At 39.4% G+C, this 26314-nt stretch overlaps 1 protein-coding gene across 1 annotated transcript in view; it reads right to left on the reverse strand.

Moving 5' to 3' along the window:
• Nucleotides 1-2394: 2394 nt before the first annotated feature.
• CERS6 (ceramide synthase 6) overlaps nucleotides 2395-26314 on the reverse strand; it is a 116765-nt gene continuing 92845 nt past the window's right edge. Inside the window, exons 8-11 of the mRNA XM_032189884.1 lie at nucleotides 23801-23907; nucleotides 8747-8903; nucleotides 7723-7746; nucleotides 2395-3768 (exon numbers count right to left, since the gene is read on the reverse strand). Coding sequence (XP_032045775.1) covers nucleotides 3607-3768; nucleotides 7723-7746; nucleotides 8747-8903; nucleotides 23801-23907 — 450 coding nt within the window. The 3' untranslated portion in view covers nucleotides 2395-3606. The remainder of the gene's footprint in view (nucleotides 3769-7722; nucleotides 7747-8746; nucleotides 8904-23800; nucleotides 23908-26314) is intronic.

Consider the following 26314-nt stretch of genomic DNA (forward strand, 5'->3'; position numbering starts at 1 on the left):
GTTACGGAATACAAACCCTCATTTCAAAAATGACTAAAATGACTAAAATGACAATTCTACAAAAGTTACGAATATACAGAACTTTCTAAGATATCGCATTTACCATGAGCCATGCGAATCACTTTAATAAATTTTCAGGAATGTGTGTGATCATCTTCTAAATACTTAATGGCCTCCAAAAGCACCTTGCAAAGCTCTTCAGTAGAGAAGCAAACAAATTCAATTAAAAAGGAAATAGTTGCATGACATTATCTCTGCAGAGTGGAAGAAGAAGCCAAAGTTTTGACAACCATTGGTCAAAGCAATAAATCAAAGCACACTGCCAAGTATGACCACTAAAACACTTGATCCTTCTCAGTAAAGACAGAAAAAATGTGTGAATTTTTCATCTCCATTAAAAATTGTAGCTTGAAAGTTTAGCGATTGTTCAGCAAAGGTTAATTAAGTACTTGACACTTCTTTAGTCTTATCCCATTTCCGCAAATATGCCATTTGAATCTCTTACCTTGCCTATTTTCCAGACATATCTGTATTAAGTTTATCCTAGGCTGCTAAGAATGGACTCCAAAAAGCCTGGTTTATAGGAGATGAGTAAGTTACTAGACATCAGCTGAATCTTGGTAACTGTTTACATGCTTTAGTGAGTAATAGACACAACTTATTTTAAATGTCAAAGGAAGAGTTTCAATTCAAGTTGCATTATTTAACAGTGGGGGTACACTAAGAATCTACATATCCAGAAATGGTCAAGCCAATTCAAGGGTTGTAACCTTGACTGAACATCTGAATCAATGCTCTACAGCACAACTGGAGAGGACCAACAGAGAGAGACCAAAGGTCTCCTGTCTCTTGTTTGAGGACTGTTCATGAGAATTGCTTTCTTTCCTGATATCGATGATATCACAGCACTACAGGTGTACACCAACAGTTGAGAGCAACATTTTGTCCCCACATACAACAAAATATTTACCAGAATGCCATTTTTATACCTATCTTTGCAGAAGGAAAAGGTCCAGTAGAGGTAGAAATCAACATTATGAAGATGTGTTTCAGCTATTCACTGAGGGGGTGATTGGGCACTGGAGCAGGCTTCCCAGGGCAGTGATCACAGCACCAAGCCTGCTGGAGTTCAAAAAGCATTTGGACAATGCTCTTGGACACATGGTCTGATTTTTAGGTAGACCTGTGTGGAACCAGGAGTTAGACTTGGTGATCTCGGGACCCTTCCAACTGAGGGTATTCTATAATTCTATGATTCTAAGCTGTTACTCTCAAGAACTTTCTCAGCAGGTCAGATGTCAGAACTAACAATGCTTATTCAATATATCCCAATAAAATTTTATTTTAAAACCTTACTATAATGTTCATAGTAATTAGTAACAACTGCCACTTCAAATACTGTGGATGGGATACCTTCTATTGCAATCATGGTATCTTCACACATATACCTGGCCTTACAGATAACTGTATGAAATCAGGGTCACAGGAGACAGATTAGAAAAATTAGAGGCAAAGAAGCTTTTAGGGGAGAAGGAGATTTGAATAAGACTCTCTTGCTCCCTCATATATGCTCAGGGACATATAAGCTTTGAAGCTGTTGAATTACAAGGCGCCTGGATTTTTCAAGGGATGTCTGTAAAACACAGTGTTCCTCACATGATTTAGAAGTTTTCAGTTTTCTTACCTTTATTTGTTACTAAATGGTGGTACTATTTTCATTCACACCATTCTGTCTTTACTTTCAGCACATCGTTCACTAACATGCATATGGTCCCTATGGATAATAAAGGTTTCCAAAGTTTTCAAGAGTCACGAGTAGAATGGAACGAATTGCAGTGTTTCAAAAAGAGAGAAGTGGCAACAAAACTTTCTTCAGTGGAGTCTGTATACATTAGAGCCTTTAAACATGTTTTATGATGATAGAAATCATCTATATTTTGCTATTTGCATAGGGTGGAAGGAATAAGAAATACTTCCTGGCCTAGGCTTCCAGCTGAACACAGCACTCCAGTCCCTTTCTGTACAGAAGACACACTGTTACATTTTTTTCTGATTTATTCCTTCCCTTTTTTTTTCCTTTTTTATTTTTTTTTTAAATATATATATAAGTCTTTGGTCTACAAGCACATTGGTTCTGTGTGCACATATACAATACTGTTAAACAGTAGGTTGCATAGAGTCTGTTGCCCAAGAACCTTGCCTACTTTTGGCACTGCTGTCACAAATCACAGAAAAGTGTCCTCCAAGAGTTGTATGATCCTTAGCATCCTACATCAAACTGTGATCTAGAAACTGGAATAAGTGTTATATGTATATATATATATTATGTTAAAAGAGGATGTTAGTTTTAGGTGTTATTTTGTCTTCTTTGGGACACGGTTTGTAAATATTGGATGAAGTAGGAGAGCAAAATTATTTAACAGACACACCTTTTTTTTTTTTTTATGAAGGTGACAAAATACTGCCGAGCCTTCGAAGTTTGCTGTGAATTATGTTAAGTGAATTTTGCTCAAGTTCTCATGCATTTAAAATAAACTACTTCTAGTAATGTATGGCATTGTGCATTTTCTCTCTTCAGCCTACCAAAAAAGTGGCAATAATTATAAGAATGATACCTAGACTGAACTGTGTTTGAGGAAGCAATGACTTTCAATCTGCTGTTTTTTCAATAACAACTCTGCTCTCATCCATCTTAATTTACAAGATCAGTTTCAGGAGTGAGTTCTGGATTCACAATGGTGCACTTGAACAAATACCTTTCAACATGGAATCTCCGCATAAAGCTGCAATCTATAGAGGTCAAAAAATTGCAAGACAAAAAAAACCAACAACACAACAACAAAACAAATAAAAAACAATACAAGAATGAGTGTATCTTAACCATTAACATAAATGCTTTTGGGCATTTGCACAACCAATCAAATCTACTTCTAATGCAATTAACCACCAATTTTGAATTTTAGCTTATGCTAAAATAACATCTCACAATGGCAACAGTTCTTTTTCCCCAAATTGCTAATGGACCATATTACCTACTATTTAAAATATCAATCCAATGTTTTAAAACTTTCTGTTGGAGAAACGGCCACTGTGAATTGATAGGCAATTTCAAAACCAGCACTTTAAAACACAAAGATAGCAAAAATATCTGAAGCGGAACTAGAATCTGTAAAGCTATGTTCTGTCTTTTGTAATTAATAAATCAAGCAACTATTACTTATAGCAGACTCAGCAAAAGCAACAGGGATGGACAGAAGAGATCTGAGCGTGATGCTCTCCACCACTGAGAAAAAAGTTTGAGAAAGGATATTCCCTTTTGTTCAGAAGTTCCCAGAAAGAATACAAAATAAATAATATTTTAAAGACAGTACAAGTGAAAATACTGCTCCCATTGTGTCAATTACATACACATACAGCATGCCTACGTATACAGAATGATGTGTTGTCTTCATTCACAAACAGGAAATATGGCAGTGCACTATCTGAATGCTTTTATACTCCTAATTTTTTCTGATGCTGAGATATATGAAGAAACCACATTCGCAACTTATAATTTACTTCCATAGCAAACAGTTCATTCTGTTTGTGTCTCATGACACCCAGGGATTAATGCTCCTCTGAGCAAGTGCCACCAGTGATATACCCGTTTGTCCCATTGGCACCACCGGTCCCATTAGTGGTGATAGAGCTGTGCGGGGTCTTTGAGCGAGGTACTGTTTCTTCCTCATCTGAACTTGATTCAATGTCACTTCGGTCATCCTTTGCTACCTGCAGAATTTGAAGAAGAAGCAAGCAGTAGATAATTTTAAGGAAAGAACTGAGCTTTTTGGTTCAAGCTGGAGTCAGAGAATTCAAACAGCTTTCAGCTGGAGCTTTGAAAGTGGTATCAGCTCTGGCACATTCTCTGCCTTTGCCTGCCTGCACAGCTTCAAACACAGCTGCCTGTACACACACCCTCTGCATGCAGAGGCAGGGTGAGAACTGTGCCCTGATGCATTAAAGGCATTATGTCAAAGGGAGAGCACAGAGTTCAAGGCAAAGGGTGGTGCCCCAACTAAAGGTAACCACAGTCCAAGCTCCCTAGTTCAACCTAGTCTATGTCCTTCTGCCCTCCCACTACAACTCCATTTTCTTTGTCTTCCAGACATGGGGAGTCTCATAACTGGCACAGGGATTCCCATACTTCCTTTGGGGTGATTTTCTTTGACCTGATAATGCCAGAATAAATAAAAAGTACTAAAGTACTAACTTATTATTTATAAGTACTAACTTCTCCCCCATCACCTTCCACATGGCTCCCAGGAGCTGTGCTGTGGGCTGGCTGTAGGAGGTAGGAGTGCTGGCCTAAACACACCTCACTGCACCAGTCTCTGATCTCTGAGACATGGTGAGAGCAGTGCTCGGGAACACCAGTTGTAGTCCAGTCCCTAGCACAGGAACCCCACACGTTATCGAGCACTTCAACCATCTGCCCCAGTGTGCCATTGGAAAGCTGCTTCAGAAACACGCTGACTTTAACTGCTAGGGATTTCCTGCTAATTTCCAGCTGAACTTCATTCCTGCCAATTTATACCCATTTACTGGATGAATTCTGTTCCTTAGACTAAGGAGTCTGCTCTTCTCCATTGTAGAGCTCTTTGAAGATCATAAATGAGGATCACTAAGTTTGAGAACTGAGCACTAAGTCCCTTCAGAATCCCTGAGGTGACTTTGCTTTGCTGTGTTCAGTCATGTGCACCAAAAACAAGTAAAAATGTGGGGAAGCCAACAACAGACAGGTTAAGAAGAGCAAAGAAGGGCAACAGAAAAGAAAATCCTGCAAAGAAAAAGCCCTGCCTACCCTATTTTTTCAGGGCTGTTTTTTTTCTAGGAGGTAACAGCGGCACTGCCAACATGTAGGATCATAGGATAACTCAGGTCAGAACAGGCCTCAGGAAGTCTATGCCTAGCCTCCTGCTCACAGCAGGATCATCTGTGAAGTCATCGAAGGTTTATCCCAGAGCTTTATCCAGACTGGTCTTGATAAACTCCAAAACTGATAAAAGTACATGAGAGAAGTTTAAAAAGAGAAAAAAAGAAAAAGAAAAATCGGCAGCAACAGAGAGAGGCATGAAGTCGAAGATGCAGGCAGCTTTTAAAGATGCAGCTGTCCATGCCTGACTGTATAGCTGAGCTTCCCAATTCTTTTTGGATCTATCCATCCTGTGCAAGTTACCACATCTGAAAATGACAATTGACTTTACTATAGGGAGTGGACATAAAGGTGACAAAACTCATGGCAAGTCTTTTCACCAAGGAAATTAAAACAATTAAAGAACAGGGAATGTCACTGAATATATATGTTTGCTTACAACAGTCCTCCGCCATCCCAGAAACCCCTGAAGACAATTTTGCTCTCCAGCTGTTGCTTCAGAAATGACTATTTGCCTTTGAGGCTCCCAGTGCAGTTACCACCCTTACAATACTGTAACACCTGAGTAACACTACTCTGTTTGGGAACAGAGAAGAAAGGAACACAAAGTTCCCATACGCCTGAGCATAACTGCTTTTTAATGTCAATGTCTAGCATGGCAGCAGTTCTGACACCTGTGAAATTGGACTCAGCTGAGGTCAGAAATTCAATACCATACCTACGCAGCTTCAATTAACAGATTACTTCAGTGTCTTATATACAGGGACTTTTGTATTAAAACTGTTGTGGATATAGAACTAAGCTCAGAATTACACCTTTATCAGACAAAAGAGAATGGGCTCTCAGAGTGTGCCTGTGATCAACGTGAGGGCAGACTAGACGATCTTAAAATTCTGCATCATTTTAAATTCTTTTAATATATTAAATTTACTGCAAAATCCTCTGCTAGCATCCTGCCCTGAAGCCAATTAACCAGAAGAAGATTGTATGATGGGACCATTTATACAGTGCAGCAAGTGACACACCAGGGCCTTTCTACATGTACATAAAACGTGGTATGAATGCAGCACATCTTGCAGTACTTAATTATCTTTGTTTATTTCCAAAAGAACCCATTGGAGTAATTCCTACAGAGTGCATTTAGAAAATATGTACCTAGATTTATAAAACTCCTAAGCATAACAAAAATTAAGAAATAGATTATCAGGACTGGTTACAAATTTAATGATAAGAAATTGCTTTACTAGCTGAGCTGTTCCAAAGGTAAATAATCACAGAATCACAGAACTGTAGGGGTTGGAAGGGACCTCGATAGATCATCGGGTCCAACCCCCCTGACAAAGCAGGTTCCTCAGAGCAGGCTGCCCAGGTAGGTGTAGTGACCAGGTAGGGACCTCTCCTAAGACATGCCAGAAAGGTTATATCTGTTCTGCAACAGGAAATTTGATTCACATCCTCAGTCCATGCTCTAATAGATGTGCCTTTGATTATGAAGGTAGCACAGCCACCATTTTGGTTGCAGCCTCCCTGCAAAACTGTCTCTTTAGGAAAATCCCTCCCTGACTCACCAAACTGTTCCATTAAAAACACCTGAAAGCAATACACTTTATAACACAGATGTTGTTATTTGTCTTGACATTATTATTATTATTATTATTTTTAATCAGTGAGGTGTTTTGGTTTTGGTGTTGACCCAAAATAAATTACATTTGATTTATGGATATATTTTGCTGGGAAAAGTTCTGTCCCAACACTTTCTGCCCAATAAATAATCTGAGTGACTGCAAAACTGACATGAGATATATTTATAGAGGATCTACATTTCTATTTATTTCAGGAAGACTTATTTCCTGTGTCTGTTATTCTATAGGAGAAAAAAAATAAATAAAAGTAATGCATAGAAAGTAATGGTTATTAATGTCTAACACTTGTGGTGGAACTACAACTCACTGAGCATCCTGTGTGTGACAACTGAGACTTGCAAACTGGCCCTACCACCAGGCTGGACTTCTATCCTCATGATCCTTTGACCTACTTTTCTCGATGTGCCTAAGACGGCAAAGCAGAAGTAAGGTAAGGATGACTGCAAGGACTGGTGCAATTCAGAGTTTTACACTACACAGGCCTCACAGTAATGAAGAATTTCCTCAGACTAGTTTCTGGTGGGGAAAGACACCGGTGTACGGTACAAACTCTTGAACTACATTGGTGCAATTTTTCAAATGGCCTCTAGATGCATCTAGTTCTAGTAAATACTAGTAATACAACAATAAAACCATAATTAAGAAAGAAGATCTACTGTAAGATATCTACAAAGTTCTGTGAAAACACTGCTTATTTTATTGTGGAAACTGAAAGACTAGGGTTGTAAGTGAGGAAGAAAGTTAAGATCTAGAGGAAGAATCCTCAAGTCGTGTATGTGCAGCTTTAACATTGTCACTGTCTTCTTGCAAGTGTCTAACTCTGCTTTCATGCAATCTTAATTTCCTCCTTCTGTGCAATTGGTTGAACTACAAGGCAGAGGACTTATGCTCTCACATATGCTTCCTCAATGGTGACAGAGCAGCATGTGTAAAAATGGTTGTAATGCAATAACACTCAGATACTATGAATAGAAGAGGGTTTGAATGGTGTTGGACAATGCACGGGAAAGAAGCAAAAACACCCTTTAAAGACAGCCTTCCTTTAAATATGTAATCACAAACAATGGATAAAAACATCAAGCAGAAACAGCAAAAGAAAAAAAGAAAAACAACACCCTGCTATTGTGCAGAGCACATCTTTTGCATAGTAAATTTAAAGAAACTTACATGCAAGGGGTTCCACTTCCCAGCCTTCCAGCACAGCACAAGGGAAAGGATAAACAAGCAGAGTAAGAGACAGTATGAAACACTTTTTGAAGTCACTGGTTTAATTCAAATGGGACAGCTGAGGGTAATAACTGGTAAAAGCAGAGAAGCCCGAAGTGTGGCTTTCAGGCATAATACAGTTCAAGAACACACAGCCACGAGAACGAGTGGCAGACTCTGGACTCTGTCCAGCAAGAGGCTGAGCTCTCAAATACATTCACAGAAAGCAGTTATCTTCAGAACAATCCCATTCCCTTCAGAGGTGGTCACATGTCTAAAATATCAACTTATGAGCTCTACTGTTTAAGGGCAAAATACCCTGTACTTTACATGATCAATGTAAACTTCTTTAATCTAAATATGAGTGCAGATTCTGCACAGGAAGTGTACTGGGGCTAGTATTTCTGTGAATTACATCTCCCCATCAAATCTAACACTGTTAGCAATATACTACATCGCATCCCAAACAGTCTTGCTGTGAGATTCCTAGAAAGCAAGTACATAGCCCTTTGCAGGATCTCATTATACCAAAATCCAAAAGAGATTGTGGTTTGTAACTTTGCCACTAGCAAAGGCAACAGAATTTCAGTTTGTATTATTATAACTACCAGCTGGGAAATTAACACTTTTCTAACTACTATAAAGAAGAGAAACAGAACTGGCAGTCACTAAAGAGCAGTTTGCCTTTTTTTTTTTTTTTTAAATCCGATTTCTGGAATGTAGTTTGGTTCAGTGCATCAGATTATAAAAAAGAAGCATGGAAGCACATATAAATACAGTCACTATAAAGAATGTACTAACTTATTTAACATTTGTTAGGAGTGGAAGAAAATTCCATGAAAAGGAAAGATGTGTTTATGTAAGACAACATGTGCCTTTAGTAATGGGTTATGGATCAGAAAGAACAAGTACCTAAGAAGTAACCATGTATTGATAATGAAAAAGTTAAAAAGAGTAAACACGAAACAGAGGTGTGCTGTCTTACCTTGCCCTTTGAAATAGCTTTGTAGGCTGCCTTTACAATTAGGTAAGACCAAAAACAGTGCAGAATTTGAAGAACCACAAGCAACACATTGAAGACCCACAAGGCAGGAAAATTGCCCAGAGCTTCATACAGTTCAAACAACGTAGTGTTTAATATCCTAGAAGAGAATGAAACAGAAAAATAATTACACTTGCTTTAGGCCAACAACCTAAAAAAAAAGACCTTTATAAATCAAGATGACAAATACGTGATAAGATGGGATCCACCCATATAGTTGCTTCTTACAGCAACAGCGACTTGGACTGAATTGTATTGGTGTCTCCAGAGATTACCACCACCAAAATGTTGCTTTCAATGTTTAACATCACTTAACAAACATCATGTATAGGAAAAAACAATTCTCAGAGTGCATTTCTTCCCTTCTTTTATAAAGCTGGCAGGTGTCAACTCTCTTAAATAACCCCATCCCTGATTAATAACAAAAATTACCTATTTATTTATTTTTGATCTTGACTTCTGATGGGTTTGGGTTTAGTAACTGCCTATTACCAATAGGTAAGAGAATGCATGAGGATTGCTACTTTGCACTACAACTCCCAGGCAGTACTGTGCTCTTCAAACCACACTCCCAGGCTGGGATGGTGATTGCAACCTCCCTTGCTACACAAGGGAGAGCTGTACAAAGAGCTGGGCAAGGTTCCCTGCACACTGCCATCTGAAGTCCTGACAGAAGCTGATGGGCTTGCCTCAGCGTACACAGCTATGAATGTCTTTTCTTTCTTGACATCAACAAAGTGAGTAAAGTGCTATCAAGAACAGAAAACACAGCCTGAGCTTGTTCCATTAATATGAAACTTTACCAGTATATGAAACAACGGCATACACATGGCAGGATTCCGCCCCTTGTGGGGTTTTCCAAGACTGAGAGTGAGCTTTAGTGCAGGCACTGAAAGTGATGCTAAAATATGACTTGCAAAGCTTTGTAAATACAGAACTAATTATTCTCTGCCCATAACACTGATATAACAGATGATTTTGATCTAGACGTTAGCAAATAGCCTGACAGTAGAAAGTGAATAACAGGCATTAAAACAATTGCATTTTTGGAAACAAATAACGATCTATGAATGCCTGTTATGGGAGGATGGAGGTGGCCAAGAAAGGAGGAAATATGAGGATTTGTCAATCTCCATCCATTTTCCCTGCTGGTATGTATTTTTTTTACTTAGCTATCAGCCTGTAGCCACTAGATGGCAGCAGATGTGCTTTGTCTGAAGGCAAGGGATCTAACTGAGGTCCTGTAAGGGATTCAGGACAGTATGCTTTACTTTTGAAGTGTTAGAGATACTGGGCTCTACTTTTTAATAAACAATCAAGCTTGCCATAATCCTTTCCATATAAAATTCAGCTCAAGCAATATTTTATTAAGAGGAACGTACACACAGCAAACCCAGAAAATAACATTTAGTGGTAATGATTTATGCGTATAAACAGTATTGGCCAAAAATCAGTCAGCAATTTTTAATACACTGGCCTTAATACTCTAGGGCATTTCATAATAAATATTTTACCTTTTTATTTTTGCTTTCTTATGCTAAACTACAAATGCTTTGCAATTTAGTGACAAGTGGACTTCTTATAACCTTATTATCCAGCTGTGTTTTTTAGAACGTTTTCTGTTTCTGGAGTGAACATCAGAAAAAGAAACTGTTTTCCAGCTGATGCAAAAAACCCCATCACATTATTGCTTTTGTCAGCTAAAACTCTCCAGTCTCAGCTTTCTGCTATTTGTTCTGCCAATGGTAGCATTGCTCCATGGCACTGCAATACCCCACTTCATAATTCAAGGGGAAACTCTCAGGCATATCAAAACATAGCTGTAGTCAGCACTGTTTTACTTCACCAGTACTTAGTTTAGTTCAAACTACGATATCAAATTCAAACTTTACATCAACTCCTGTATGCAAGCCTACTGTTATTTACATCCAACTGTCTTCTTTTATGTCTAGAATTTTATGTGCTCCAGAATTTAAGTGCAGTTTCTACAGGTTTCTATCTGAATTTTTATTCACTGGCCTGAGTTAATCTCTGCTGACTTCCATAGTAGTCAAGTCAAAAAAGCAGCATTAGAGACACAGATGGTCTGTTCTTGCAGGACTGCAAAATATTACGAAGATGGGAAGGCCAAAAAGAGTGCTTGTGATTCCAAAAACAGTTTCACTGTGCAAATGAGTCATCTACTGTGTACGAGGTATGGGAAATAAGCTTGCGCTGGAAAAGCAGAACTCTCTGTAACTTGCTTGTGCCTGGCATACTAAGGACAGACTGGAACTCTCCATAAAAGCTGCTGAAAAGATCTCACTAATTGCTCAGTAATGTTAGGAGGGGTCAGAGACACGATGTGCAGGCTAGCTGTGGAGATACAGCTAATGCTTACAGCATCTAGGCACAAAAGGCTGAGCAGAAGCTGAGTGGAAACTACAGAAAATTATGGAAAAAATGAAGGAAAGCAAATAGACTTTTTCTAAATATGAATCAATTATTTCATATCAAAAGCCTGAAATGGGGGGAAATCATAAGGTTAATGGGACAGAAAACAGAGAGTAATTCTTCCTATAGATGAGGAAGGGACGGAGGAAGAAAAGTTAGACAACTTTGCACCAATTCTGCTTTTGAAAGAATTCAACAGAAGTATTTTAACCAACTGCATGAGTAACAGGGGCTGGAAGAAGCAGCATGAGAATGGATTACATGAAGGAAAGAGCATCTATGGCATGAATGTATAAATCAACCTTTGGTTCAGCTACTCAGAAAGGTGCTTAGGTACTTAAACCTGCAAACCTGCTGCTGGAATATTTCAGTTCTGCAGTTGTTAAATCCCAGCTTTTCAAAATGAATGGTGGAAACTTTGATTCCTGTCTCTCTGACTTAAAAAGTTGGATTTGATCTCAGAGAAAGAAATTACTTTAAGATGCAAGTGCTCTACTTCTCTGAAAACTTTGGTCAGCATTTCTCAGGTCCTGCAATTTGACACAAAATATTAGCTTCTGCTTTGAAAACAGGTACTGGCCTACAGAAATCTTCCTGGGGCACTGAAAGATTTTAATAGCTGAACAAAACACCAGAATTTCATGGAATATATTTTTCTCTTTTCTCTTGTTAAATATTTCCCAAGTGGGGTTGTGTACCTGGAAGCATAAAGCTCTCAGTTTAGCATTTTGAATTAAGCAGTGGCTGATGAAGACAAATAAAAACACATTCAACACTTAAGATCATCCAATCTACTCTTACAGAAATCTGTGGTCTCAGACAAGGACCAAGACAGGACTCAGATAAGATTATGCTCCCTCCCATCAATTTAGTGGGCATAAGTCCAGGCTTTTGGACAGCAGAAACTAATTCTTGGTTAGTTGATCACTTGTCTTGCACTTGAAATGCAACAAGGAAAGGGAGATGAAGGAAGAGAGATAGAGATGGATGGGTGGAAGAGTAAAATGTGTATTTAAATTTATCTGAGAATTGGCAAAATGTGCCGTGTTTGTTTCTGAAAGGATCTTTAGAGGAATGAAAGGAGACAAGAAAGAAGGCCATGTGCAAAGAGTAGGCAGTTTTCCAGGCAAGCAGGAAACACATGATAAACTCTGTAGAATGAGGCATATGGGGCCGTCTGCCATGCTGGGCACTATTATCAAATCCAAAGGAAGCAAAAACCATGCAGCTGAAATGAACGCTACTGAGAGCTGCCTGAGCTCCTGCAGCACTGCCAGAGACCAATGCACTGAGCGTGCAACAAGCTGAACAAAAGGCTTGTGGTTACTGCAGCGGAATAGGTATAGCGAAGGACAGCAAAACATCAACCTGTGTGTCTAAACAATTTCAGAATTGATGTCTATCTTCTTGGCCAAGCATATAGTATACAAGTTATTCCATATTCAACCATAAACGGCTGCACTGGGACATCTTGCATACTGCATTCATTATAGAGCAAATAGCTAATTGCATCTAGGTGGGCACAAATGAAATTCAGATCTTATTTAGTTCAAGTAATCCAACAGCTACACCTATCCACCTATCCACCTATGCTCAGAAACTTCTGCTTCCTTGAATTTTTCCTTTAAAAATAATGGATTGATCTTACTTCTACCTCAAAACATATTTTATTCTTCATTACACATGGTAAATAGTGACCAAGACCAGAGATCAAAGAAACAGGAGTCTTATATTCTGTATTTAGCTGTTCTATTACCTTATTGTGAGATACAAGACATTTTCAGGTTCCTTTACATGGTATACTTATTGCTAAAGATGGATATAAGGTATCAATACATCCTATCTGTCTTACAAAGATGCTGGGAGACTTAATTCATTAGCTTGCTTATAACTGGTATGGACTACCTAAGTAAAAATCCCATAACACTAAGAGTGTGAAAGTACATCCGCATGTTGATCAGCCACAGGACAATATATCAGTAAGTTCATCAGTAGTCACGATTTATTTCTGGGATTTAGACTTTCATTGAAATCTAACAGGACTTCATAACTCACGCTGCCCTAGCTACTTAGGGTGATAACGCTACGCTACCTTTATGCAACAGGTGACCTGACAGATGTTTCTGTATGCATGACCTTAGATGAGCTACCCAACATTTTCTGTGAGATGGGTGTGAAATGATGGGCAAAATAGCCATTAACTTCAAGAAATGTTGGTCTGTGGTGTTGCATATCCCAGAACCCTCAATCTGCAGCACAGCTAAATATTTAATTATAGCAAATTCAGTATATAAAGATTGTACTGCCAACTTCTCCCTCTTCTGAGTTTCAGCTCGGCCAGCTGCTGTTAGGACTGTGTCTGTACCACTGTACTGCTTTGAACAGATGCTTCTCGGTTCCTGCTGAGTGGAAGAACAAGCTGGTTTCCCTTTTCAGATCTTGCTGTCTCTGAGATTTTCAGTGCCTCAAAGGAAGATTTATGCTACTAATCAGTGCATGGCAAAAACGGGGGGAGCAGCATAAACCCACTGCAAACTGAGAACAATCAGAAGAACCAGTCACTCACACAGCATCATTGAAAGAGGGAAGAAGGGACAGAACAGGAGAGAGAGACAGAGAGAGATGGTCTTTCAAGAGCATCTCAGAGGAAATCCTCAGATTTTTGGATTGGTGCTGCTCATTACCCTCTTCCTTTAGACAGTAAGTCGATAAAACATCTCCACGAAATGCAGCAACAGAAGGGACAAACTCCTGAGTCCATACACAGAGCAATGTTAAACCCACATACTTCAGTTTTATCAGTGAGGTCAGCAGCATGTGGAATTCTGCTCACCCATCCCAGCCCCACATCAGAGGATTTGGAGGTCAGCTGAGGCCTGCTGCTGCTAGCACGGTGCTAATACAAAGGCTCAGCTGCTGTGCAGACCGGTGGCTCCTGCTCTAGCACTAATCAGCAACAATACCTCTTGGCAGAAATCACATCCCTGACACTGAGACCATGTTATTTTTAGCCCTGTGTAGATCAATAGGATTTCCAATTACTTAACTAAAATGATGCACCGGACAGGAAATTATTCATGTTTGATGTACTGTAAAAGATACCGTTCTGATCAAGCTGTCACTGTCCTGGGTTCAGCTGTGCTTTTCTCTTCACTCAATTTCTGCTCATCAACGGTTACTGCCCATTTACTGATTTTGCAGCCACTGGCATGAATATAAGTTTTTCCACTCTTGTGGATAGAAAAAACACAAGAATACAAGGTCATAGACACCTTCACAATCCAAGCTCAAATCTCAAATCTCAGGAGAGTCTTTCAATAGACACTAGGATATGGAAAGAATTCAAATTTCCTAGCAGAATGTAATTATACACAGCAAAATGTTGTATCAGTAATGTATTCTGGCAAAATGCTTGTGTGAAGGCCTGTGGATCACAATACACAGGCAGAAACAACATTATGCTAAGAACGACACTTCCACATCTGAAAATCTCCAAGCACACATAAAACTTTTACATGCAAATATGTTATCAAGATCCCTTTGCCTGCAGTTCATGCTATTCTCTAAATAGGAAAGGTGTTTGGTGTAAACTATAGGAGACCAATTTCCAATCCTTGCAAAACAGGCTATCAGAGGAAATAAAAGGCTTCCTCATGACTCTTTCTGTTAACTACAAGTAAGTGCAGTACCTGTGTGCAATGAATATTTCTCCCTCTTGCTTTAGGAGCACACACTGATGCTGATGGCAGACAGTTCAGGAGAAAAGATTACCCAAACCTTCTCTAATGCAGGAGCTAAACAGAACTAGTTCAAAAACCCACAAAACATCACAGCTGCAGTGACCTCTCTGCCAGGTACCCAGTGCCTTTCAGGTGGCTTATATCCCATTAGGAGTACTGCACTCTGGATTCATTGGTCTGCTTCTGAGAACCTGGCTCTAGAGTAATGGAATCATTTTAAAATACACAAAAAATCATGCAGCTTAAAGAAGTGTGGTGGCACAGTGTCTGTCAGTGACTTATCTTTCAAATAAATGACTCAGGTATTACGGTCCAGTTGTGGAAGAAATGCCAAAAGACTTGGGGGGGGGGGGGGAAACAAAAAGCTTATGACTTCTACCTTTGTCTCCACAACCGTCATAAGAACTTCCTCCACGTCAAAGGCTCGGAAATCAGCATTGAACAGTTTTCAGTTCAATCCAGCTTCCTCAACTGTGATCTGTACTTTCATAGCTGTCATAGCTCACACTCTGCCATTGTGCAACACTGATAAAACCAACAGGATATGCTCACTTACATGAGTGCTGACTTTATTCCAAAGTGTTTTGCTGTAATGACCTCCTTCTAGCTGAGCACTAATAAGACTCTAGCTGCATCATAGCTGTTGATCATGGTACTCAAAAGCCATTTACTATTTCAAGCTGGTAAGTTAACTACCATTCCCACACTTCTGTACAGCTACAATTTTTATGCCCCACATAATACAGCAACTTGCAGTGAACCAGCAGCATTGTTATGCTTTTATATCAACATGGTGGCATTATAAAACATGCCCCACCAGCAGCAAACACCCCTGCTACAGTTCAAGCCTTTAAAAGAAAAGGGGGTGAGAAGAGGCAGAACATTTGCCAGTGTTGAAACTACCTAGAGCCAGCCGGAGCATCAGCACTCCTATGGGCTGCCTGTGGTACTTCTGCATCAGCACAGCTCTCCCCTCCGCAGAACAGGTTATGCTTTAAAATGTATTTGGGGGCAAACTTTCCTCACATACCTCTCCTTTAGATAAAAACCATGTCCAGCCTCTTTTTTTCTCCCTTCCTTCCTGCAAATGATGCAATTTCAGAGAACTTCAGCTGACTGCCATGGCAGAGCCAACCCACAGTGCAGCCTCCTTTCCAGTCACCATGCCCCGTGAAGCTGCCTTAAAAGCAGCTAAAGCATCTGGCCACAGGAACACCACCAAAGCTGCTTCCCTTCCCTTGAGACATTTACACTCATCAGAATAATTCTGAGCAAAAGAAGCATTCTGGTAATTGTCTCTGTCCTGTTTTCAATCAGACCTCAGGTTTTAGAAAGGACAGATTTCCTAATAAAAGAAGGAAAGTGAGTACACAGTCTGAACAGCCTGTCCCTGACAACAGAAGGCATTATTACAGCCACAGGGAACAGGCTGTAGAACCTAAAAACGAGGATAGGAATTGACTTTGGAAGTCCTGATGAAATCCTTTTTTATACAATTTTTTCCAGTTGTGATCACATGAAAATCTTTGAAACTGAAATACCAAGCAAATGCCACTTCTTTTTGTTTACACTGCAAACCCACAATTGTGAATGACACATGTAACCTTTCCAGTTCTTATAGCTTCTCTGTAAACAGCTGGTTCGGCACTCCAAAGACTTCAGTTTTGATTCATACAGTACTCAGAGTCCTGAGTTCACAAGTGCTGTAAACAATTTGAGGAAATAAAATAACCAGGCAATACAAAAGACATCATTGGGTAACCTTTTGTCAAAAACAGATAGGATGACAACATTATCTGTAATCTGCTAAAGAGCTAAGACAAGAGTCATGAGTAAATTTATGGAGACTTAATTAATAAAACCTTTTTTTTTAAAAAAAAAAATGCATACATTGAAGTCTATATTTTCTTCAAATGTATTGCAGTTAGGTTGCCAAAAACTTATTAAATGCTCTTGATAAACTAATTGGTTAGAAGTTACCTCCTGAAGCTACAAACGGCCTGAAATATAAGCACATTAGATAATTTTTGCTGCTAGTTCTGCAGCATCCACTCACTGACAGTGTGAATAATATTGGGAATCAAGTACATTGGATCAAAATAAGAATTTATTCCTTCAATATCTGCTACCCACAAACAGCCTAGATTGTGCTATATTTCAGACAATGTTTTAAGCAAAATGAGCTTAAAACAGTGTCAGAAGAGATTTACTTTCCTAATAAAAAAGCAGCTGATTTTACAGTAGAACAATTAGAGATGTTTGCCCAGTTGTACACATAATAGTAGCCAGGCTAGAAAGGTTTTTGCTGGCCTCAGGATCCAGTGAGAATAACTAAAGCCATCATGAAACACTGTTCATAGAGTCCAGATGAGGTTGGGGCAGCTTGGATTTATCAAGTTACCTGGGTTCTTACCATGCCTAGTAAATGACCAGAATTCTTGCTTTAGCTAGTGCCCACGTACTGCTTTGATGTAGTGGGATGCTTGTGGGTTTGAGCTTTCTGTTTTACCAATATGTTCACAGGAATGAAACAGGGTGCCTCTGTCAGGGTCCACATGCTGCCTTCCCACAATACACATGCTCAAAGGGCCGAACAGCAGAAAATGTGCCAGGAAAGAAAAACAGTATCAAAGACTATGATTCAAATTCCATGCATGTTAAGAGCTGCACAAAACCAGTCAATATCAGCTAGAAACAGGACAAGGCTAGGAAAAAGAGATGTTCAGCAAATCTCTGAAGCAGCTGCTACTAGTGGGGGCTCTGTGCTGCCCTATTCATAACTCAAGCTGCAATTTCACTCAGAAGCTGATTGCAGGATAGAAGGAAGGAGACAGAACAGTGCAAACTGGCAATACTGGATCACTGTTTGGAGACCCACTATGTGCTGTATTCCACACTGTTGTTCAATCAGTGATGAAATTCAGGAAGGGCTAGTCAGCTGGTCATGCAGAGATGAGAGAAAGATGGTAATAAGTAACTAGGGTTTGTTCCAGCACACCATTGTGAAAAGAAGTTAATTTTAACTCAGCAAGGATCACACCATGCCTGTCTGGGTCATGCAGATATTCACTGCCATGAAAAGGCAATTAGAAATCAGCCATGAACCAGACTGTACTCTCATGGGCTTTAAAAATGAAAGAATAACATGGAACCAAGTTATTCTGAGGTCTGCCAGACCTGCGCTTATACAGGATTTGTTGGCATAAGAAAAAAAAAAAAATCCATTTAGCAACTGCATTTTGGAGTCAATAAGAAGACAGGCACCAGAAAGAGCTTTGAGTCATTACAGTGAGAACTATTTTTCCTTTTTTTTTTTTTTTTTTTGACAGAACCTTTTCAAACAGATGCACAAATGGAATAACCAGTTAGATATACCTACTAACATTACACAAGGCTGTAACAACTAACCAAAGTGGTTTACTGTCTGTGCTCACAGCTTCTAATGTGGTACAGTAGCGGGGGCATGCTGCGACTTCACAGATCTCATGAGTGCAAACACCATTTCCCTGCTCCTCTGACTTTTGACAGTGGCACTTGCCAGTAAGACTTCCCTGAAACTTAGTGTGTTCTAGTTCTCATATAACATAATTAATTAAAAGTAGCAAAACACAAACTCATATGAGTACTATTCAGAGAAACACAAAGGAACATGAATTTACAATTTACTACTTTCAGAACAGACCATGTATACAACTTGGTACCTGCACATGGTCATCATCAGCCTTGCTTTCCTTGAAGTGTTCTCTTCTTTCTTTGAAACCCCTAAGTTGCACCTTTCTCCAGTTACCTTAACACACGTTTTTTAAACAGAGAATGGGTTTAGTAACCTTGTATCTCTCTCCATGCCAGCCACCTTTCTTCCACTGAAGCTCTTGGAAATACCCTAATTGTCACTTTGTGAAAATAGTTTCAGATACCAAACTCTTCACAGCATTAGGAGATCTATACAAACAGCCCTGTCAAAAACAAAACAAAACAAACAAACAAAAAGAAAAAAAAGCAAAACAACAACAACAAAAACCACCCACATATTATGGAAAGATAAGCAAAGCAGGTGAGTAGTGTTGGGTTTCCTCTATAGCCAGCGTTCAGGAGTTTCAGTTCTCAGAACACGACCTCTGCAATGAACAAAGAAAACTGGAGAGACTGGAAAATCTTGGCTGCTACACAGCATCACCTTCTTAAGACCCACGCCTCCTCGAATGGAAGTGCCATCTGCACACCTCAAAAAATGATTAATAAATATTACAGCCCCATGAGTTCCCCTGTCCGAATACTGAAAGAAAAACATAACAGCAGCAAAAAGCAAACCATTCCTTTATCAACAGAGAAGACTGTCTGTGTAACTACATCAAAAAGAAATGTTTGAGGCCTAGGGAAAAGGAATTGCAAGGCTTACTGAAATGAAAAAAGGCTCGAGGTAACAGTTTTGCACAGCCTGATTAGACTAGCTGAGGGCTTGAATCACTTCTATCAATTCTTCAGTTTGAGATTGCCTTCATTCTCTCTACAGTCCTCTATCACCTGAGAAGGCATCATGTTCCCCCGACTCACAGAGAGTTGTATTTTATGTTGTAATTTGCTAGAACAGTGATTATGCGCAAGCGGGAGAATTTCACAAGCAAAATGTCTTGTCAGTGGAAATAGCAGCTTTACTCCTACATTCGCTTAGCAGCAGGAGGCAGAAAGTGTCCTGGGGTTTTTGAATTATTGCTGAAATGAACTCCAGATGCCTGTAGAAAGACTGCTAAATATATACCTAATTGCCTGTTTCTTTTGTCTTAGCCCTGCTGCTAAACAACCTTCAGACAACAGCATTTGATACATTCTGAATTCTTTATTAGCACCTTTATGCGGAATTAAATGGCACTTGTGCAAAGCTGGAGCACAAGAGCATGCCAGCGCTTCATAAGCGACGTTGCTGGAACCCTGCCTTGGATGTTCGCCTTCTTGTGTGGGGGAAGTTTTCTTATAAATTACAGTCTTCCTTTTACATTGCACACTCACCAATTTTATACCTCTCAGTTTTTATGCTAGAAAAAAATTTGCATATTTATGTAATATTAATCAGGCATCAAATTTTGCTATTTTGAATATTCAGCAACAAGGAAAAGGAGGGCAAAACTATGTTTCCTGGCTTGCTGCCACTCCAATGACTCATCTTTGCTGACATGCAAGCTAATGGGGGTGAAGATTTATAACTGCAGCTTCACAGAAATAAAGGATTTTGACAGGCAAGCTTGTATGTCCCATGCTTCATCCTTACTAACTCTGACTCTCACATGCAATGCCCACACTACAGCTGAAAACTATGAAGCTGCCTCTAGACTTCATGTTTACAGATCAGGATAACCATTAACTGCATGTACATGAAGGCTATAGTCTGGAAATAAGATGGTATCAGAAATCACACATCATACACACCATACTTGTACTGTATTCCCTGTAATTGAAGCATCCTTGCACATAACATTCCACCAACAGCTTCCCTTTTCATTGGAGTCACCTTCTGAAGATACCTCTCCAATTATTCCTTTCTGCTACAAGGTATTTTGGGGCTAAATAGTTTTACTCAGTTTGGCAAGAAGTAAGTGGAGTCTGATATTCTGCTTCTTACTCATGCAGTTAAGCACATTATACTCCATGTACTTCAAAGCAAGGACTTCGCTTTTCTTGCAATGTGGTTGTTTTTCTTGCTATGAGAATACTGACCATTTATAAAGTAGCAATAAATTTCCACAGCTCAAGTGCTGGAATACTAAAAGAAAAGGTATAAAAATAATGAAAATGACAATTTCAAGCTACAGACAGACTTGTAAAATACTATTACTAAGAGCGTCAGGTGCCAGGTGGACTCAGAGAGTGATTCAAACAGTATTTATGGTTCAGCATCCTATTTTGAAGGCTCAAGCGAATGACTGAACCATTCACAAATTCAAAATAGATAAATGTGCACTTTTGTCAATTAAGGGGGAGGAAAGGCAGAGTGATCACTAGTGTAACCACTCCATCTGTGAAAGAGGAGTACACTGTCTACTGCTAAATCCCTGTGATTCACACAGTCCCTCTATCTTCACTGCCTTCATGAGTCTACTTTGAATGATACCACCTAATCACACAAGTGTGGTGACACATTCTTCCACACTTCAGGCTTCATATGAACAAAATATGGCTATTAGGCAGGCAGTAAGTTGACCACATTCCTCTCAACCTTCAATTTAAAATATTGCTTAGTCCTAGCAAAGGCTTCCTGCAGGGTAACATTTGGCTGCAACACTTCATGGAAATCACTCTAGATGGCATGGACCTTCAGTTTCTGAGCCTCAGTTATGGTTATAAATACAGTGTTATTTTAAACACTTCAGGTTAATACTTAAAAGGGTTAAAAAGGTTAAAATAGTTAAAACGGTTAAAAGTTAAAAGACTTTCCAAAATTTGACTACCACACTAAGGATGTAAAAGATAGGAAAAACTTGACCTTGCTGATTTTCAGATGTCTCAAGAGAAAAAGCATATTAGGCAGCTGCTTCTAGTTCAATGCATAAAGGACTAATGACCTCCTTCAAAATCATGCACTCTGAAAAGATTAATCTGCTCTTTGTTGACTATTCAGCAAGGCAAGCACACAGCAGTGATCTGGTAAAGTTTGTGTTTGAATAACAAAATTTAAAGTCAGCAGTTCCCTGTTTGCCAGTTCAAATAACACAGAGAGGGGTTTAAATACTCTGCTAGTGCTGCAGATAAATGCATAAGGCAGCTTGCAGAATCACAGAAGGGTTGAGGTTGGAAGGGTCCTCTGGAGGTCATCTGGTCCAACATCCCTGTTCAAACAGGGTCACCTAGAGCAGGCTGTCCAAGACTCAGACTTTTCCAGGTCACACATTACCATGTCCCCTGTCTCCTTCAGCAGTAGGTCTGTATTTCCCTAGTCTTCCTTTTGTCACCTATGTATTTAAAGAAGATCTCCTTGTTGCTTTTGACATTCCCCACCAGATTCGATTTCAGTTGGGCCTTACCTTTCCTAACCTCATCCCTGCATGCTCTGTATTCCTCCCAGGTTAGCTCTGTAAAAAAAAACACACTCAAAGCACTCAAAAAGGAGTGTAAATTTATTATTGTTTTAAAGCCATTAGAGGAGAGAGGAATAAGCAGTGGGATTTCTATTTCAAGCTGTCATTGTCTGACTGAGTCTTCTCTGAAGCAGAATCATGTACACTGCAGTCTCCAGTGGCAGAGCTGCACTGGTAGAATTTGGTCTTCACTGCATTTCCTAATATAAGACAGGGTGTGACAGACTAAATCCTATGAGCAGATGTACCACCATTTTTCCTGTCTGAGATCATACAGGTAGAAAAATCAACTTTATTTACAGAAATTCAGTGTATGGCCAAGTTAGCTTTGAGAAACAACTAAAGAAAGGGAAGCAAACTTGTTTAAGAAATAAATCACTGTTCCTTGGAAAAAATAACAAGCACTTTTAAATATGCGTGTTGTGCATCCATCCCTTTTCTCCTTTTGTCATGGGGCTTTACCAACTCACAGCGCAGTAGGGACTAGGCATTATCACATTATCTTTGGAATCATTAAACACTAAATGAGACTTCTACATTCTACTGTTAATATGACCTGATGACACAGCTCCCTAAGGGCACCTTGGTCTTATCCTGTTTGCACTGAACAAACCCCTAAAGAGATACCATTATATAGGATCTGGGAGGAAAAAGTGACAGAGGTTGATATTAGTATCTGTAAATCATCTGTATGCTTAAACAAGGAGCTTGGTGGTAATGCCTCTAATTAAACCTTTGCCAAAGGTAACATTTCTGGTATTTCTGTTGGTTTGCCAAACCAAAGCTATCATCATCATCTTCTATTGTAATGACAAACCCCTCCTGGTGTCACAGAGATTTGGGTTAGTTCTGTTCATACTAGAGAAAGGAAAGATCCTGAACACAAAAGAGTGAGATCTACGCCTTCTCCCAGCCCTGCTCATACATAGAACACATTGGCCTGTGTGGGAGCATTTCTTTTTTTGGCAAAGGTAACTCATACTGTGCTTGCAGAGAAACTTGAATGGGTTTCTGAACTGGTGTGCATCAGGCTGTCTTCTAACTCACCAGCAGCCTTCTGGATGTTGAAGATCCTAGCTAAAGAACCAAATGCCTGTGTCTGTGTGTATAGATGCATGTGTTCTCACCTAGGAAGAGAGAGTGAGTGCACATGGAAGTGACTGCCTTTGGGAAGAGGTGAGATTACATTAACACCTGTATAATTACCCTGAAGATGCATGTATTATACAGCTTCCCCAGGACCCCCAGTTCAAAGGAAGGGTGAAAAAGGAGTAGCCTGCAGTATTACAAATCTGCATGGCAATAACATCCTTATACAGTTCAGCAGAGCTGAACTTTCCTTAGCTCCCTGTGTTTTCTTTAAGCTGAACTTGTTTATAAAGCGTACACTAAAAGCTAATGAGCAGAGCCTAGCTTCAAGCATAGCCTCTGGTCAGCATCTTCAGAGACTAATATCTTATTCCCCCTCTAACTTCTTGCCAGAACAAAAAACTACCTGCTAACCCAAAGCCATGTGATTTTCAATCCACTTCTACCTTAAAACCAGCAGAAGCCCCATATGTTTCTTGTCTAGCACACAGTAAATATAATGGCACTCTAGTAAATACGCTATTACAACACCTGGTTATGTCTGAAACTCTCCTCGATGCTCTGGGAAACAGAGTAATGTCAATGAATCATGTTCAATTAATAACATAGCTATTTCCAAACTTGTTTGATGTTTAGCATTAGACAAAAATGATATGCTTACTCACCATAAAGGATATATGCCAAGCCTACTGACAATGAAGACAATGGCAAACGTAAGGAACAGAAGGTCACTCAGTTTTTGATACTTGCAATAGTTTGCCATTTTGGCAGCCTGTAAAAGAAAGAAATGTCTGTTTACTTCTGTGAGGACAACTGAACTCTCCGGTATTGTGCTGTAAAAAGAAGAAATTAAATTTTGATGAAATCACTAACGTTTTTATTGGTCACCTCCCAGTGACCTTGTAACTCCTCTCTACCAAGCAGCTGGAAAATGTCTTCTCAAAAACAAAACAAAACAAAACAGACTGCATGAAAACAGAGTACTTCTTCCACTTATTCCATCTCCTTTTTGAAATCCTACAATTTCAGATTCACAAAATTCTTCTAAACCTTCTTTTGAACTCCATTATTTTTGTGCTATTTTTGTCCCCAGCCTTTTAACCTACCCACCTCTCATCATCTTCCCAATATGCTATTCTTCTGAACCTGACCTAATAAAACACTTCCTTCTTTCCCATTGGGCTCCACTTTCATTTTCACCAACTATCCATCTTCCAGTTGCCCCATGCTCTCCATCTTCTAGTGTTTTTTATATACAAAATTTTCTCAAATCCTCTATTGTGCCCAATATCCTATATTCTCCCAGAGTCTCTCTCTTTTCTTGGCCTCTATGGAGCAGTTTCCACCTCTAAGATTATACTCCCCTCTTTCAAATCTTTTTCCAAGGCTTTCTATTGCTCCTGTTTCTTCCTTGCCCTCTCATTCTTGCTCTCCCAGCTTGTTGCCCTAAGCCTATTTTTACATGCTTCTCTCATATATCTTAATGTCATCTTTTGATTCCTTCCTTGGTGGAGAAGCCAGCTATAGAACCTTTAATCAAACCTTTCTTTAAAACTTTTATCTTTCCTAAAGTTGCCCTGTCCTCTTACCTCTGGAGAAAACAGCATGTACAAGCAAGATTATTTTAAGGCATCTATGCTTTTTTCCAGAAAGTTCATGTGCATAAGCAAAATTACTTATTTTACAGCATCTGCTTCAAGGAAGGAACAGTTTTTCTTTATGCTTTGTGCCAAAAGTCTACAGAGAGTCACTGCACAATTAAATACATGAAGAGCCCTATTAAGTGGCCACTGTCTGTGTCCCTCTGAGGGGACTGTATCCAGCTACTCTATTTCAGAAAATGCTTACTTGCACAGACTTTCCAGAGGGCTAAGAGGAAGCAAAATAACTACAATTATGCATATAGAATACTATTCTGAATGCAGAATTCAAACCAGAGAAGTCCCTAAAATGGTGAGATACTTTTGCATTGTCTAATTTTATCAGTATGAACACAATTAATCTGTAACTGTTGAATGCTCACGTCAGACAATCCAGATGCCAAAATCAACCTGTGCTTTAGGATATTACGTACTGTCTGCAATACTTCTGTTCAAAACCTGAACATAAAGGATATCCTTACTAACAGAAAACAAACTAGGGAGCTCACAAAATATAAGGAAAGCCACAAGTGCTGCAGAGAAATCACATGACTTCTGAATCAGTCTTATATTCTGCTGGACACAAATGAGTTTCCTAGCAGTTTGTACTCACAGTCTGGTTTAGGGAAAAGAGAACACTCTGGATGCCAACATGTAAAGCAGAGGAGTTACTAACATCTTGATTTTCAGATGACTGAAAGTTCAGCTAGGAATTTTGGATGTATTTCCATGGTGGCAGCCTAAAAAAGCTGTTTTTTTGGTGTGTGGAGCTGATATTGCCATAGCAACTTGTAGTAGTATCATGCCATTTCTCAAAAACAGTACAGCTGCTGGGTCATCAGTTCTCAAATAACAAATCTACAAATAAAATTGATACAGAACTACTGTTACTACAAAAAAAAAAAAAAAAAAAAAAAGGGAAAACGAGTGTGTTGCTGCATGGAATTTGGCCACCTAGCACAATATAACACCATTTTCAAAGCTTAAAAACTGTGATGACAGCTGAGCAATCTAGCTCTTACAGACACCCTTGCTGGTCTATTTAAACCCATTTATTTTACAGTGCAGCTGTTTGCCTTGGTCTAAAGTGTCCATTCCCTGCTCTTTTTGAAAAGTGTGTTAGGAGATAGCTGGAACCTGACAGAAAGGAATCTGGTTCAACAGTCAGCTATGTGAGGCTCATACACCAGAAGCAACCATCTACTTCACATCCATACACTGGCATAAAAAATGTCAGTGTTCGTTTGAAGTAGGAAGGTAAATGAATCTGGATCTCAAGGTCTCCAAATTGGTGGGGTTTTACCTACTGTAGTGGGTTAATTCACAGTGTTTCCAACCCACAAGCTGTACTGCAGTGCAAAGATCCTTAAGACCCTCTCAGTGACCTAGGGTTCAACTTAAGCTAATGTACTGGTTTCCTAGGCAAGCAAGTGACCCTGTGCTTGGTCTATCCTTCAGTGGCTTAAGATAACTTTCACTGAGACCTAAGAGAACAGCCATGGATTCCTGAAAATCACAGAATCACAGATTGGCTGAGTT

The sequence above is a fragment of the Aythya fuligula genome, chromosome 6 (genome assembly GCF_009819795.1).
Source record: "Aythya fuligula isolate bAytFul2 chromosome 6, bAytFul2.pri, whole genome shotgun sequence".
Taxonomy (NCBI): domain Eukaryota; kingdom Metazoa; phylum Chordata; class Aves; order Anseriformes; family Anatidae; genus Aythya; species Aythya fuligula.